The sequence below is a fragment of the Mustela putorius genome, unplaced genomic scaffold, assembly GCF_011764305.1.
Source record: "Mustela putorius furo isolate JIRA1106 unplaced genomic scaffold, ASM1176430v1.1 tig00003896_pilon_pilon_pilon, whole genome shotgun sequence".
Taxonomy (NCBI): domain Eukaryota; kingdom Metazoa; phylum Chordata; class Mammalia; order Carnivora; family Mustelidae; genus Mustela; species Mustela putorius.
This window is the reverse complement of record NW_025422045.1, coordinates 9,511,821-9,527,307: the sequence shown is the minus strand read 5'-3', so window position 1 is coordinate 9,527,307 and position 15,487 is coordinate 9,511,821. Positions and strand designations below refer to the sequence as shown.

The following is a 15,487-nucleotide window of genomic DNA, read 5'->3' as shown; positions in this document are numbered from 1 at the left end:
CACCAGTGGCAAGAACCAGCCCCCCAAGTTCTGACAGGTGAGACTGTTTCCTATGTGCGGATGGGAGAGGCAACGTAGCCTGCGGTTGAGAGCCTGTGGCCTGATTGAAGTCTCTCATGCTGCCCTTGGCTTTGTCCTCATGGTCACATAGAGCACCTCCCTTCATGAGCCTTTGTCTCATTACAGAGCCTTCTCTTGGGAACCAAGAAAAGGAGAGGGAGGACTGTCTGATTCCTAATCTTGAAACAGTTAAGCTGTCCTGGCTGGGGTCTGGGACACCTGAGTCCTGCCTTCAGAACCTCTGTCTGAGCAAATGTCCTGATAGGTGTACGTGTCCTCTCAGTATCTCAGTTTCCCAGTCTGTCCATCCCTTTCATCAGCCCGGTGGAGGTAGAAGTTCTCTTGTGGTCTTTGCAAGTGAAGCTTCCACCCAACACCCTGAGAGATGGGGTGTGGGATCCCCTTCTAGAAGCTTAGCCTCCTCTCTGCCCTGGTTTCCAAGAGAGCTTACAACAGAGCTGCTCCAAGACGGTTTGCAAGGCCTAGAGTGTCTATCCCAGAGAGACAAAGCACTCTCAGCCCCCAACCATAGGAAACCCCACTTGTCAGGCCCCAGCCTCTGTCTGCCTGGTCCCCCCCCCCCCCCGCCGCGAGACTGCTTCAAAGAGGCTGAATCCATGTGCCTGGGGAAGGAAGAAGTGGCTGGTGAGAGCCCCCCATCACTTCATTCCCTTTATAAATGCTCTGTGGCACCCACAAAGGAACGAGCCTCCTTCGTAAAGGAATAACCTTGAGAGAGAGAGTGCCTGTGTCTCAGGCCTCTGTCGTGTCTCCTCCACAATTGGATTGTCATAGATGAATTCCAGCAGCCACTAGGGTGTATTACCTTTGAAAGATTTTATTTAGCCAACAGATGCAGCACTGATAGAAATCTCAGAGCAGCCAAAAAAAAAGAAGGAAAAAAAAAAAAGAAAAATCCACCCTGAAAAGATGCCTGTATTGTTCTGCTTTCGGCTCCTATTAACTTGTGATTAATCTGTATCTGGGGGAAATGGCAGAAAGGCAAGGAAAAGAAAAAAAAAAAAAAACCTAGAGCAACCTGAGCCAGCCTGCACACCACCGTTTGTGACTTCTGCCTGAGCCTCACCAGCAGTCACTTGCCCACTGTGGGACCAAAGGGAATGGCTCTTTCCCCGCAGGGCAGAGGGGAACGGGGAGCAGGGGATGCCTGGAGAGATCAGATGTGAGGAAGGCGCCCAGTTCTGAGTCATAAACTGCTCCGCCAGCCCTCGCTGTGCACATTCACTTCAAAGGGATTTCAGAGGTTTTATAATAAATGATAAGCAATCAAATTAAGAAACTAGAAATCTGGGTTTTTTTTACATAGAATTTCAGGGAGAAAGAAAGAAGGGATTTCAGAATCCATTTCGAGCTTTCTGGTTCTGAGAGTGGAAAGTAAATTTGGCACAGAGCACAGCCCCGAGCAGCCAAAACACTGGCGGCTGAGACGGCAAGTGAGCACTGCAGGAGCACTGAGAAGTCAGTGTTTGCCCGCCGGCACGTGCCTGGTAGGCTTCTCCCAGGGTGGTGGTCCCTGTGAGAGCCAACGCCTGTGGCGAGAGAATCCACTGATGGGAAGAGCAGAAGCCTGCCTGAGACCCTCGACATCACGGGGGCTGGGAGGAGCTGATGGCCGCAGCCGAAGCTGCTGGGTCCCTTTGCTAGATCCATGTGTGTCTGTCTCTCCAGGACTGTCCCTGAGGCAGTCCCTCTAACCCCAGGGGAGGCCCCTGGAAGGTTGGATCCAAGAAGGGAATGGCTCAGACTGTTGAGACAGAGCGGTGTGGCCCCCGTCTGTCTGGCTGAAGGTCAGGGCCACCACATGGGGGCCATCCCTGCCCAGAGCACCCATACAACCTGCTGTTTCCCCCTCACAGTGTGGGGCTCAAGGAGGAGTTTGTCTGGACCCAGGAAAGTCAGGAAGTCTTCAAGCCCCCAGCCCTCTACATGATTCTTCTTTTCTGCCTATTTACAGATTTTATTGCTTTATGTCTGTTTATAACAGGCTCAATTTGGGGAAGTTCAAGAATACATAGAAATTTAAGAAAAAGTTTTGAATCCCTCATAATTTCTCAACCCAGAGATGAGCCCCAAAACCATTTTGTTGTGACTTGCTTGTTCTTCATCTATGTCAAGATATATAGATAGATAGATAGATACAGATATCTATATTTATATCTATATCTATATTTATATCTGTACCTATATCTATCTCTCTATATGTATATCTTCCTTTTCCCCATATTTTAGATCATGACTTTGTATATAATTTGCTTAATTCACTTCACCTTCTGACACTAACAAGTCTGGAAAACAGACTTGTTAGTGACAGACTTGAGTACTTCTCTGACATCCCTTCATATGAACTGTCATAATTCGTTTAACGAGCCCTTTGTTGCCGGGGCGACATGAGGCCATCAAACAGACCTGGGCTTGATTCCCCACTGCCACTGACTTAGCTGTGTGACCTTGGGCAAGTCATATAACCTCCAAGTCCCATCTGTAAAATAGAGGCTCTCGTACCCAACTTGCAGGCTTATCTGAAGATTAGAAATATGTGTGAAGTGCCTGGTGCTTTTCTAGCCTGGTCACATTATTGTTTAAATTTCTTACATTTCCCCACTGTTATAAATAATGCTTTAGGGAACATTTCTGTGCATAAATCTTTCCCCACAACTCTCATTATTTCCTTAGAATAGAATCTTAGAAATGGAATTCTAAGACCAAACGGTCTGAATATATTTAGAACTCTTGATACATAAGCCCAAATAGTTTTCCAGAACCCTTTATCAGCATTGAGTATTGTCCTTTTTCTTTAAAAAAACAAAACAAAACAAAACAAACTTTACTATTTTGATAGAGAAAAAGTGATATCCAGTTGTTAGTTTGACTTGGTAATTAACGAGACTAAACATTTTCCAAAATGATTATTAGCTGCTTGCACTTACTGTTCAGGAACTGTCTGCTCCCATCCATCCCTCATTTTCTGTGAGAAAACCAGGGCTCCCGGAAGAGAGCTTGGCTGGGCTTCACACAATTAGTGTGTTCATTAATTCATTTGCCAAATATGTACTGAGCATCTCCAATGTGCCAGGGACTCTGCGGGAGCCCTGGGGTACAATACAGAGAAAGGTGAAATAGACAAAGGGCCTTCCCCTTGGAGCTGCCTCCTGGTCGGGGAGACAGATGATAAGCAAGTCAATAGACACAGACAATAATTACTCGTAGTGAAAGTACTGTTCACTCCCAGATACTTAACTGGAAAGTGAATACAAGCCAGGCACTGGGTGTCCACCAGTGACCCAGGGAGATGAAGCCTGTGTCCTTCTGGAATTTAATAGAACCAAGACTTGTACCCACGCTCCCCTGCCAGCCCAGAGCAAGCTGCTTTTGATCCTATACCTTGAGCTGGACCCCAGAGCTGAGAGGCGGGTGACACAGGGAATCTAGGGAGATTGGCTTGTCTCTACCATCCAGCATCTTCTCTGGAGTGTTCTCCGTGGGTTCTCCCCATGTGCAAGAGATTTACTAGGGAGACAGCTTTGAGGGGAAATGAGGGTTGGAAAGGGGGGACTGGGGCAGCTAGGAAAACATCAGACTGTGGTGTAGGTCTCACCCATGTGGAGGAGAGAGAGGGAAGGAAGGAAGGCTGGGTGGAAAGCCTTAGTCTGTATCACTGTTCTAAGACAGACTGGCAAGATTGGGAGTCTTCAAGCCAAATTGCCATTAGAGGAGTCTCAGACATCCCAGGAATGAGCCAACTTTAATACTCCTGCCCTGGTGTAGCTGGGAGCAGCCCAGGGAAAGGTTGGGCTCTGAGCAAATGTAGTGATGGATTTCAGACACCCTAGCTGAGGCCATTGGGCGTTTACCCTGGCCACAGAATTGCTGAGAAGTCCACACGGTCCACACCGGCATCACTTCTGATCATGAATGGATAGCAGCTGTTGGATCACACCTCTGCTAGCCAGGGGTTGCCCTACTCTCTAAGGGTCATGCCGGGCAGCCCCTGCCTCTGGCCTAGAGAGAGAGGGAGTGGAGACAATCACACTCACTCTGAAAAAGAACTAGCAAAGCCCAGTTGGAAGGTATTCTCTCCAATGTAGGCATTGCCAGAGGCAGGAGGCCCCATCTGCCCTGAGGTCTCATTTTACCTTAGTAAATGTCTGCAGAGTACCTATAATCTGCAGAACCACTGGGTCTCACTGTAGCCGACTTGTGCCTGCCCTCCCACCAGGCATCTGCCCTGGGTACAAGGCTCTGCATTTCTAGAGAAGGGCTAGAGAAGGCACTAGTCCTAGAGAAGGGACTGAAGAAGGCTGCCTTCTTCTCTGGACTCTGTGTACTTATGTTAGAGCACTTCTTTGGAAATCAGAAGACTTGTGTCATAATCCTGATTTTGTTGCTTCCTCGCTATGTGACTTGAGGCGAATTATATAATTACCGTGAGCCCTAGTTTCTTGGGGCTATTAAGGCCGTGTGACTTTGGCACCTTCTGACAAGGCAATAAGCAATTTAACCTCAGACCCATGGATCCTGCTGCCCTGGCGACCAGAGCTGGGATGGGCGGAGGGTGGGACAGGGCTGGCTCCCCAGCCAGACTGTTCTCTCTTTCTTCTCTCATTTGCTCAGCTGCCACCCAGTCACTGGAGCGTGCACCTGCCAGCCAGGCTGGTCTGGCCAGCACTGCAATGAGTCCTGCCCCGCTGGCTACTACGGCAACGGCTGCCGTCTGCCTTGCACCTGTCAGAACGGCGCTGACTGCCACAGCATCACCGGGAGCTGCACATGTGCCCCAGGCTTCATGGTAAGATGGGAAGGATCTCCCAAAGCCCCACACAGGAGTGGAGACTCTGGGAATGTGGCCCTTTGCCCAGGGATGAAGGATGAGAGTTTCTGTACTCAGAGATAGGACTTCTGACCCCAGAGCTCCCAGGCTGTTCTCGAAGGACCAGTTCCCCCAGTTTCTGTAATTGTGGATGGAATAGAAGGAGAGGGTCTTTCCATTGTCCCCTCCCCATGGAACACCAGTTGTCTTTGCATCCAGCTCCTCCCTGTCTAAATCCAATACACATGGTGTTTTACATCATAATAACCACAGTACACACACACACACACACACACACAGAGTTTTGCATTCTACTTGCTTTCACCCACATTTGCTGTTCGGGGTTCTTAATTATCATTTTAAATAGCGGCATACCCCTGCAGGAGCTGCCGTTACCCCCCCCCCCAGTTTACTCAACCATCCCTTACTGCTGAATATTGAGTTGTTTCCAATGTTCACAGCAAATGTTGCAATAAGCATCTTCCTACAAACAGCTTTTCCTCTCCTATTGAATTATTTCCTTAGGGTGAATTCCCAGGGTCAGTGGGCATAATATATTTATGGCTCTTGATGGATGTTGCCATATTACTTTCCTCAAGGGTTATATAAATCTACACCGCCAACAGCCATGTACGAATGTACCTATTTCAAAACAACTTTGCTAACATCCTTTTTTCTTTCCTTTCTTCTTTCTTTCTTTTTTTGTTTTTTGCTAATTATATCAGTAGAAAATGGCTCCTCGATGTTGTTGTTCTAATTTGCATTTCGCTGATTACTAGGGAGAGTGAACCTTTCCCCCACATGTTTACTGTTTGTGGTTTCTCATGAATTATGCTGGTTTTTATGAGGTTAGGGAACTTGACACTGGAAGTGGAATCTTGTTCGAAGGCCCAGAGCATGCCCAGCAGGTCTGAGGTCCCAAGCACTGGTGGGGGCGGGGTGGGGGAGGAGGAATCCCCTGTGGCCATGTATTTTGCTGTGCTATAGGAAGTGGTTGGTGCGGTACAGACCATGGCCTTTGGAACCAGACTGGGGTCACATCCTGGCTCTGCTCTAATCACCGAGTGTGTGACCTTGGGCTAGTGAGTTAACCTCTCTCTGAATCAGTTTCCTCACCTTTAGGATGGAACACCTGCCTTGCAAAATTGTGACCAGGTGGAGAGATAGACTGTAGAAGGTAGTCCCGCCGGTGCTGGCCACACTTTAGTGAGTGTATGGAGGGGTGGTGGGCCTTCTGACCTTGCAGATTCTAACCCGATTGAAGGGGGTGGGGCCCAAGGGTCTGCCTTTGCAACAAGCTCTAGGTGATGTCAGTGCTGCTGGTCAGTGGCCTCACACTGAGTAAGAAGGGGTGGTGTTCAACTTGGACTGTGCCTTGGAATCAGCTGGGCAGCTTTGCAAACACTGATGCCTGGGCCCCACCCCTGCTTTCCAGAGACACTGATACATTTGGTCTAGTTGAGGCTAGTATGCTGCCAAGGGGAGACCCACTGATCTACAAGGAAGCCATGCTCATGATGTGGAAGTGTGGCTTTGCGTAGGGACTTTTGTGGGCAGGTTTGTTGTGGGTAGAACAAAACTCTGTCTGGTTCCTTTTTCCTCCTCCCTAGTGCAGGTGAAATTGAGTAAAAATGAATTCTAGTGACATCGTTTTTTTTTCTTTTGAAGATATTATTTATTTATTTGACAGACAGGCAGAGAGGCAGACAGAGAGAGAGAGGAGGAAGCAGGCTCCCTGCTGAGCAGAGAGCCTGATGCAGGGCTCAATCCCAGGACCCTGGGATCTCAACCTGAGCCAACCTGAGCCAAAGGCAGAGGCTTCAACCCACTGAGCCACCCCGGTGCCCCTCTAGTGACATCTTTGAAAGAGAAAGAAGTCAGTTCCTCTTGCGGGTCTCCTTTCTAATTTACCTTCATTGGTGTGAGCTCTGGCCATCGCTTCCACAGAAAAATGGAGTGCCCTCGGTTTTGGGCTTTGGGTAGGAGAGAATAGTTGGTTGGGATTAAAAATTTTACACAGTCAAGTGATCAGAAGATGGAAGCAGAATTGAACTGCCCACACCAGAGCCATTAGTGGGGCCTTCTGACCCTGGTCCCAGTTTCGCTACTGTGACTTTGGGCAGGTGGCTTTCTCTCTCAGGGTCCCAATTCCTTCATCTGTAAAGGATAAGTGTGCAGGGGAAATGAACACAATGGTTTCTAAGATGCTCCACAATGTGGATTCCATGGACCGAGTCAGGAAGCAGCCCTTATGGAGAAAATAAAGGGAAGTAGGAGCAAGGAGAGGATATGTGTGAGAGGTGAGAGAGAGAGAGTGTGTGTGTGTGTGTCTGTCTGTCTGTCTGTGTCTGTGTGTTTGCCAAAGGAAAGGTTGTATACATTGTATATGGGCCTAACGAGAGTCCCATGTTCCTTTTCCTCACCCCAACTGCCTGCCTGGTCATTGTTCCTCAATAGAAGGAAGAATTAGCCCCCTTCAAGGGCTAGAGAGGCCAGTGTCTGTGTGCCCACTGCCCCCAGGCCAGGGCTCCTGCAGGCTGGAGGCCAGCCCACTGCTTCTCTTCCTCCCATCTGGGATGCAAATGACTTCCTGCCCTTGAACTTTAGGAGACTTGGCACTTGCAGGAATCATCTCTTTGTGAAGTCCCACCTGCCTGGGGCTCGGGGCTAAGACAGATTGTAAGCCAAACTGCCCTGGTGAGACCCTGTGAATTCTCATCCATCTCCTCCTGCCCAGCCTCATTATACCTGGAAAGGCTCTTCTGGGGCCCTGTTGGGTGTTGAGCAGGAGCTGCTGGAGGTGATTACAGAACAGTCAATTGTTCTCATCCAGCGTGACTCATTCCTGCATGCACCAGACTCCAAGAGGGAACTCATTACTGTTGCCTTTACCCCAGCTTCTGAACGAATGCAACTTCCTGCAATTAGCGAGCTCTGGTCAGGGTCAGGGATTGAGGCGATCAGCAGGGCAGACTTGGCTGAGACCCTCCCTAGAATGCCTTGCCATCAATAATAATTAGCAGTGCCTTTATTTGCTAGTTAGTCTATAAATTTATGCAGCTGCTCTTTTCCTTGAAAGATATTTAGGATGAGCAGTTAATTAGTTAATTAAAAGAGCCCTTTTCTGAGTATTTGGAGACCTCGATCCTAGGCTCACTAACTTTGGCCATGTCCCCTCATTTTGCTTCGCCTCAGTTTCCTCCTCTGTAAGATGGGAGTCACGTCCATCCTGCCTGCTATCAGATGTGAGTAGCAAACATGGCAATGGATATGAGGCCACATCCCCAGCTGACCCCTCTCGCCAGAGCCTGTCCTGCCCACTGCTGTACAGGGAGGATGCCAGGATAGCTTTAGGAAAGCAGAGTCTCTGAGGGCTGGGAATGGGCCTCAGACTCAACAGAGATGCGAGGAACACTTCTAGGTGGTCCAGAACCACCCCAGGGAGTCCAGTGACATGTCTGCTCCAGCCAGGTGGTCCCCAAACTCTGCAGAGACCATGAGAATATGGGGCAGGAGCAAGCTCCACCTGGCGTTCCAGGTGTGCTGGCCCTCACACTCTTTCTCCTTCTTTCCCAGAGCACTAGACATTTACTCTGCCAAGGACTTGGGGAGGGACAGCTGGGGGTATGGAAAGGGCTAATCAGACACCCTTCTAGTCTTCAAAGAGCTTGTGCTTAGCAATAATCATATTCACACCAGTAGCAAACACTTAGAAGTCCTTGCTGCATGCCTCATCTCTGTCGCTCACAAGAGCGTGATGGAGGTGCGCTTTCATGTTCCTCAACTTGAAAATGAGCTGAAATTCAAACAGGATATGTGACTTTGCCCAGGATCACAAAGCCACCGAACTCTCACAGGTTAGATGATAGACTTTAATTGACAGGTCAACATGGAACCACACAAACCTGAGTTCAGATCCTTGCCCTCCAATCCCCACTCTGCCTGCTGGCAGGTCACTTACCCTGCCTAAGCCCAAGTTTCCTCATTTGTTAAGAGAAGACTTTGTCATGAGACTGAGAAGCTTCATACAGAAAGTTTGCCATTCAGGGCCTGGGACACAGTAAGCACCCAGTAAGATGGTAGTAATTATTGGTGCACTGTAAGAGTAGTAGGGGAATAGTGCTTCTTCTAAGCCCAGCACCCCTCCTGTCAAGGAGAGTGTCAAGATGAGCTACACCCAGGGGTTCTGTTGGAGCAAGCATGATTCAAACAGTCATAAATACTTACAAGTCCAAGCAGGTACACCCAGGCACCTATGGGTCACCCTGAACAGTCAGTCTCAGGAGACATTGTGGGGTGAGCACACCTGTCAATGTTTGGGGAAATGGACATAGGGCTGGAGATAGGAATAAAGTCTAAGCATTGTATATGTTAGCTTGGCAACAACAGTGGAATCATGAGGCATGCTTTGCTAAATTGCACTGGGGCTGCTGGGTGGGGCAAAAGAATCCTGGACTGGAAGGTGGGAAACCAGGTTTCCAGCTCTGGTTCTGCTAACTTTCAGGACTTCCATTTCTTATCTGTAAAGTGATAATGATAGTCTCTATCCAACAGGAACAGGGTTATGGGCACCAGTCATTAAAATGGGAGGGCTTTATATTGGAAGTGGCATTGTGTCAGCACCTTGGACAGCAACCACGAGGCTCTGTTCCAAGTTTGCTCTGGTTCTCTTAGAACCTAGGCTCCTCACCCAGTCAGAACACCAGGGACAGCAGGGGCGGAGAAGGACAGAGTGAGGGTCCCATGGCTGGGGGCTCAGGCCAGCAGAGTCCTGTGTGTGTTCATGTGAAGGATAATCCAGGACTTGAGGAGGGAAAAGCTGAACTGTGGTTGAAGGGACTAGGTGGAGCTGGCCCTCCACTTGGAAGCTGAAATCACATCATCCTTCTCCATGGCTTCTCATTACCCACCAAACAAAACTCAAACCCCATTCCTTTGTAACCTGACCTTAAAACTAGTTAGTCCACCCTAACCACCTCCTGCTAAGTCCTGCCAAAAACCTGTCCTATGGCCACACATAACTCACATTTCCCCAAGCACAGTGTCTGCTTTGAGGCCCCTGCCTGTGCCTTTTCTCAGGCTTTTCCCTCCTCCTAGAATGTCCTCCCCATTGTCCTTATCTTAGCTGAAGAAAATCATTCTCAGCCTTTCAGGGCTGAGATCAAAGGCTGCCTCTTCCATGAAGCCTTCCCTGAGTAGTCCTGTCTTCAGAATTAAGCCTTTCATCTCCTCTGTTCCCACAGCAAGTGGCTATGCTCAGAGTCTTTCTCCCTCCAACGCCGTACCCACTCTCCTAACTGCTTGCCTCCTGGTCCATGTTGGCCATATGACTATCTCACTCAGTATACTCACTTTGAAATCAACGAGGTTTGGGGGAAGAGCAATGAATGCCCTGAAAGCAGAAGTTTTCATAAGTGACCTTCATAGGAAGGAAGTTCACGGTATTTCTTGAGGGGCCATGCCACCAGGGTTGGCGCTTAAAAATACTTGTTGTCTTCTCTGCAGTTCAGATAAACAGGTTTTGGCAGTGGACTAGAACAGCTGTTCCCCAGCATCATCTCTGGGGGTTTTTGGGGGGTGAGCAGCAAATAATGTGAGCTTCTACCTTACGCAGTACTATGTAGTGGTTACTCAGAGACTCTGGAGCCAGATTCCTTCCCTTCAAATACCATCTTTGCTGCATACTAGCTGTGTGACCTTGGGCAAGATATTTTACCTCTCTGTGCCTTTCTTTTCTCATATAGGAAAGGGGAGTAATAATAAAGTCTGTTGGATTACTGGGCTGCTTAATTAGTATGTATAAGTTTGCTAGAATACCTGGTAGATTCATATTCTTCCAGCAAGAATGAACTTATCACCATCATCATCATTATTATTATTATTGGCAGTGCTACCACTGCTGTTGTTGTTTACCCCACGGGGCCCCTACCTAAAGAGACTCACTGGTCCTGGCGCAAAGGCCTTCTTTGGGGGTACAAGGAGAAAAGGAAGCAAGAGGAAGAGAGTAGAGTTAGTTGAAACTTCCTTCTGGTTGGGAGCAGCAGAGTTGACGGGGGCTCTTGGGTTCCCAAGGGCAGCCACGGAACAGAAAATAGACTTTCTCATCATTGGAAGGGGCGGGGGAGAAGGCCAGCTTCTCAGCTCCTCCACACGCCTCTGCTGACCAGCTTTCCTTAATTAAGGCCACACCTAGGTGTCCAGGCTGATGGAGCGTCCTCGGCTGCTCTCGGACTAATTGCTGCCACCTTGGCACCTGCAGCAAATGGCCTGTGAGGTCGCCAGAGCAGCAGAGCCTGGATTTCCGGGACCTCCTCCCTGCGTAGAACCGTGTGGCTGGGAGATAAGGGACCCTGTGGCCATTGCTCAGCACAGATGCTCCCTTTCGGCTCTGGCTACAATGGGTACGGCGAGCCTGGGAGGCGGGAGAGAGAAGCTCGGTGTCCCCACCCATGGGAATCGGGGCCTATATTTCTCCCCTGGATGACAGAATTTCTATTACCTTAAAGGGCTCATCTATTTATGCTGCAATTTTTTGAAGCCCTGTCTGCTGTTATTGAACCCTGCGTGCTGGCGAGGGGAGCGGGCACTCCATCACCCAGTGAACAAACTCGTTTCCACATTTTTCTCCCTTTCCTCTCTGCTGTCGGTAGGTCAGTCGCAAACCTCAGCCGGTCGGGCCAGAGAAGGCAGGACAAGGGTGAGAGTTATGAAAATCCAGATCAGTGAAATAGTGATTGAATTTTCCTCCAAGGTTTCTGACATCCTTTAAGATGTCACTCTCCCCCAACCCCCACCCCAGAGCTGGACAAAATGCGTGCCTGGAAGTCAGGAGGGAGGACAGCTGCGGGGCCAGAAGAGAAACGGGCACTGGGGAAGTACAGCCAGGTGTCATGTATAGAATGTGTGTGTTTCCTGTTCTGATTGTTTTGTTCTTTTTCAGACCCGAGGTCTGCAGGCTAGTAGCCCTACGCTTTCCATGCCCTGTCCCCGCCTCCTGCCATTGACTAGCTTTCTAATTATAATAAAAGATTTTCTGGCTGCTGCACTAGAGATGAGGAATTCACCCTCCAGCTGCCCTGCCCGTGTGAACAGAGGAGCACCAGTAGTGCAAACGAGCAGAAGTGATTGAAAAATACAAATACACATACGTGCCCCACTCCAGCACTCCTATCCTATGTCCTCGCCTGCCGGGTGGCCTTGGCCCAGTTACTTATGCTTCTCAAACCTTGGTTGTTCATCTACAAAATGGGGTAAATAACAGTACCGTGTTCTAAGGTTCTTAAGATTGAATTAGGTAAATGTATACAATGTTTCAAGCCAAGGCTGGCATGTAGCAAATGCTCAATAAATGATTGTGGAGGTCCCTGACAGAGTTGTTAGGGATGGTGCACAAGAGGTCAAAGGCATGGACTTTGCGGTCAGACCAGCCTGGATTGGAATCCCATGTCTGTCCCTCAGATGTGTGTACTTGGGTGATGTACTCAGCCTCTCTGAGTACCTCCTTCTCCTGAGTTTGCTATCCCCAGAGCAGATATCTATGGATTTTTCCCAGGGCAGAGAGGGATGGGGCTGGGGGAACGGTCACCAGAGTGTTAAATCATGTTGGCAATTAATCCACAGAGCAAAGTAAGGAAAATTGGGTTTATGTCACTAAGGCAGAGTCCAGCCTTCCCGCTCTGGGACCCCGTGGTTTGTGGCTTTATTAGGGAAAACTGCTGACTCTTCTGTTCCAGAAACATAACACCGCCATGTCACGCCATCCTCTCGCTGCCATGCTCCTCACGTCTTTAACAGTGCCCTTGTTATTGGGGTCTGGAGCTGGGGCTCTGGTCCAGGCCTGGAGCCTGGAGCTCTCTGCAGGCAGGCAGAAGAGAGTGTGGGAGCTGAGGCATCCATGCTTAGAGCTGCTGCCGTGTTCTTTTTGTCCAAGTCTCTGGAGTCGATGGGATTTCTGCCTCTGCCAACTCCAGGGTCCACCACCCCACAGATTCAGGAGGGTGGGGCTGGGCCATCATCAGAGGAGCTGACCTGAAGGGTCTGGAGGAAGCTGACAAGCGGGGTGTGAAAGCCCACCCTTGGAGCACGGGGGGGACTGTGGCAGGGCCCCTCCTCTTTGTTACTTTGTGTAATCCTCACAACTGCCCAGCAGGTTTGGGCTGTCAGGATCCTCAGTTTGCAGATGAGGAAACCTGGGCTCAGAAAGATGAAGTGCCCTTCCCTGGTTGGTAAGTGGCCACCAGGAGCTGAGCCTGCACCTGTCTGAACCCAGAGCCTGCAGTTTGAGCCACAAACCTAAACCATCTGGAAAGGAGAGGGTTGTGGGTCTGTAGGAAATAAGCAGCTTGGAGACACTCTCAGGGCTTTTCTGAGGAAGGGGACAGTCCCCGCAATCTCATTTCTCAGTGGGAGCCTAGTGCCCTCCCTTGCTTTGTCTTTGAGGAGAGGTCGGCTGGGACCCTCAGTCTCCCTCCCTGCTTTGGGGTGGCCCGTCTCAGCTTTACCCGGCCACCTCACACCTGGGCTTGTTAGGCTCACAGCTCTCACATGAGGAAAGCAGGGTGAGAATCGTTAGCTTTATGGCACAGACGAGGAAACTAGGAAACCGAAGTTCAGAGCGGTTAAAGTCTTGTCCAGGGTATCATGATTTGTGAAGACATCAAGCTGGGCCTCGAACCCAAGACTTATGGCTCCAAGGCCCTGCTTGCCTCAGGATGGCTGTGTGGGGAGGGGAGGTCAGTACTGAGGAGAAGGCCAGCCAGGAGGCCGAACTGGGCTCCAACCCTGCCTCTGTCGCCACCTTGTTATTTGACCAAGTCACCTCACCTCTCTGTGCCTTAACTTCATCCTCTATAAAGATAGGTGTTCCCTGCCTTCTGGGGCGGATGTAAAGCTGAAATGAAACACTTCTGGGAAGAACTGGAAGAAGGGCTAAGGTGTGTGCATGTGGAGGCTTGAGGGGGAGCAATGGGCCCTAGGCCCGCAGACTGACCCCCCTCGCCAAGCTGGCAGGTCTGGAATAAAGGATGAACCCACTCCCCTCCAGCTGCCCCTGCCCTCCAGCTCCAAGATCCCGCCTAGCCATCTCCCCACTTAGTCATTAGCACCAATAATCCCATCTGTGGGAGTAATTATGCACCCCGGGAGGGGAAGGGATTCCTGCCAGAAGATGTGATTGGTCTGGGTAATGAAAGATGTTGCAGAAAAAGGCCACGAATAAATTACTTCACGGTGGGGTTAGCTAATAGGAAACTAATAATGGGGGTAAATGCACACACACACACGCACACACACACACACACACACACACACACAAAACCCTCAAAAATATTTTTCCAAAAACTAAATAATTGTACCCTATCCTCAGAGTTCTGAGGAAGGGTGTGAATTCCTAAGACTGGCACAGGGGAGCTAGGAAGGGGCACTCCAGCCTTCAGGCCCAGGTGCCCCAGATGAGGCTGGAGGGAATGTGAGGGAGAGAGAAGGAGCAGAGCAGGCAGGGCCTTGTGTGCCAGAGTGGGGTCCTGTGCTGAATTCAGCAGGCAAGAGGGAGCCCCTGAGCAGGGGCATGACAAAACAGTGCTGCACTTGACCTCCATACCTCTTGTGTGGAGAGGGGGATGTCATTGTCTGAGAACTCAGCATATAGTACATGCTTGGTAGTTGCGGGTTCCCATTTCTCCCCACAGTTCTTAGGTAGAGGCTTCTGGGCTCAGTGGGGAGAGCATGGGCTTTGAGCTGGGGGAACCCAACTTTGAAGCTCACCAACTGGGTGAAGGGAAACAGGGCAGGCACCACGAACATGGCCCAGTGCAGGAAACTCTCAGTATCTCTCCTCACCTCTGCTGTGGCCAAGGCTCTTGGGAACCATGTGTAATAATCAAAATGCCTAAAGCATTACAGCACTTCCTCAGGGCCAGGCCTGTTCTGAGAAGTTTACGTGAGTCAACTTATTTAATCTTCAGCACTGCCCTTGGAGGAAAGTTCTACATCCCCATTTTATAGATAGGAAAACTGAGGCACAGAGAGGTTAATAACTTGCCCCAAGTTTGTCAGTTATCCCCCGTTAAAACTGGAAAAAATAAAATGCCCAAGGTCCCCTTGGAACCTCTATGCCCTGCTTTTTCTGTGGGCAAACCCCAAAGGATCCTTGCTGGCTCCCTAGCCCCCTCCTCCAGGATAAATCCTTAACCATGAGCATGGGGGTGCTCTAGCCAAGAGAGCCAAAATTGAAAGTAGCCTCAAACAGGAGCATGATCAGGCATCCATCATGTAGTTCAGGGGAAGGGTCAGCTTGCCCGGTGGTGGTGTGGCTGGAGGGCCCAGTCCCCACCAGGACCCCCGTCCGCATGGCAGTTCTAATGGAGTTTTAGAACGTAAGTGAGATTCAGTGGGGTAGAGTTCACAGCCGATGACCCAGAATTCTTGAGGCGTCTTTGGTGCAAAATGGTGGCTTATTGGAGCACAAGGGCAGGACGTTTGGGCAGAAAGAGCTGCAGGCCTAGGGTTGTGAGGGTTGGCTGGTTATATACTGCCACAAAGGGGGAGGTTAGGAAAAGGGAGGGTTTGCAAGGACTTTCATATGCTGAGAGGACCTACAGG

The 15,487-nt window shown here is 49.8% G+C and overlaps 1 protein-coding gene across 4 annotated transcripts in view; it reads left to right on the top strand.

The window, feature by feature from the left end:
* Positions 1 to 15,487, top strand: part of MEGF11 (multiple EGF like domains 11) — a 222,819-nt gene that overhangs the window by 162,610 nt on the left and 44,722 nt on the right. For all 4 annotated transcript variants that reach the window (XM_045067572.1, XM_045067570.1, XM_045067571.1 and 1 more), the window contains exon 9: positions 4,693 to 4,867. In XM_045067572.1, coding sequence (XP_044923507.1) covers positions 4,693 to 4,867 — 175 coding nt within the window. The remainder of the gene's footprint in view (positions 1 to 4,692; positions 4,868 to 15,487) is intronic.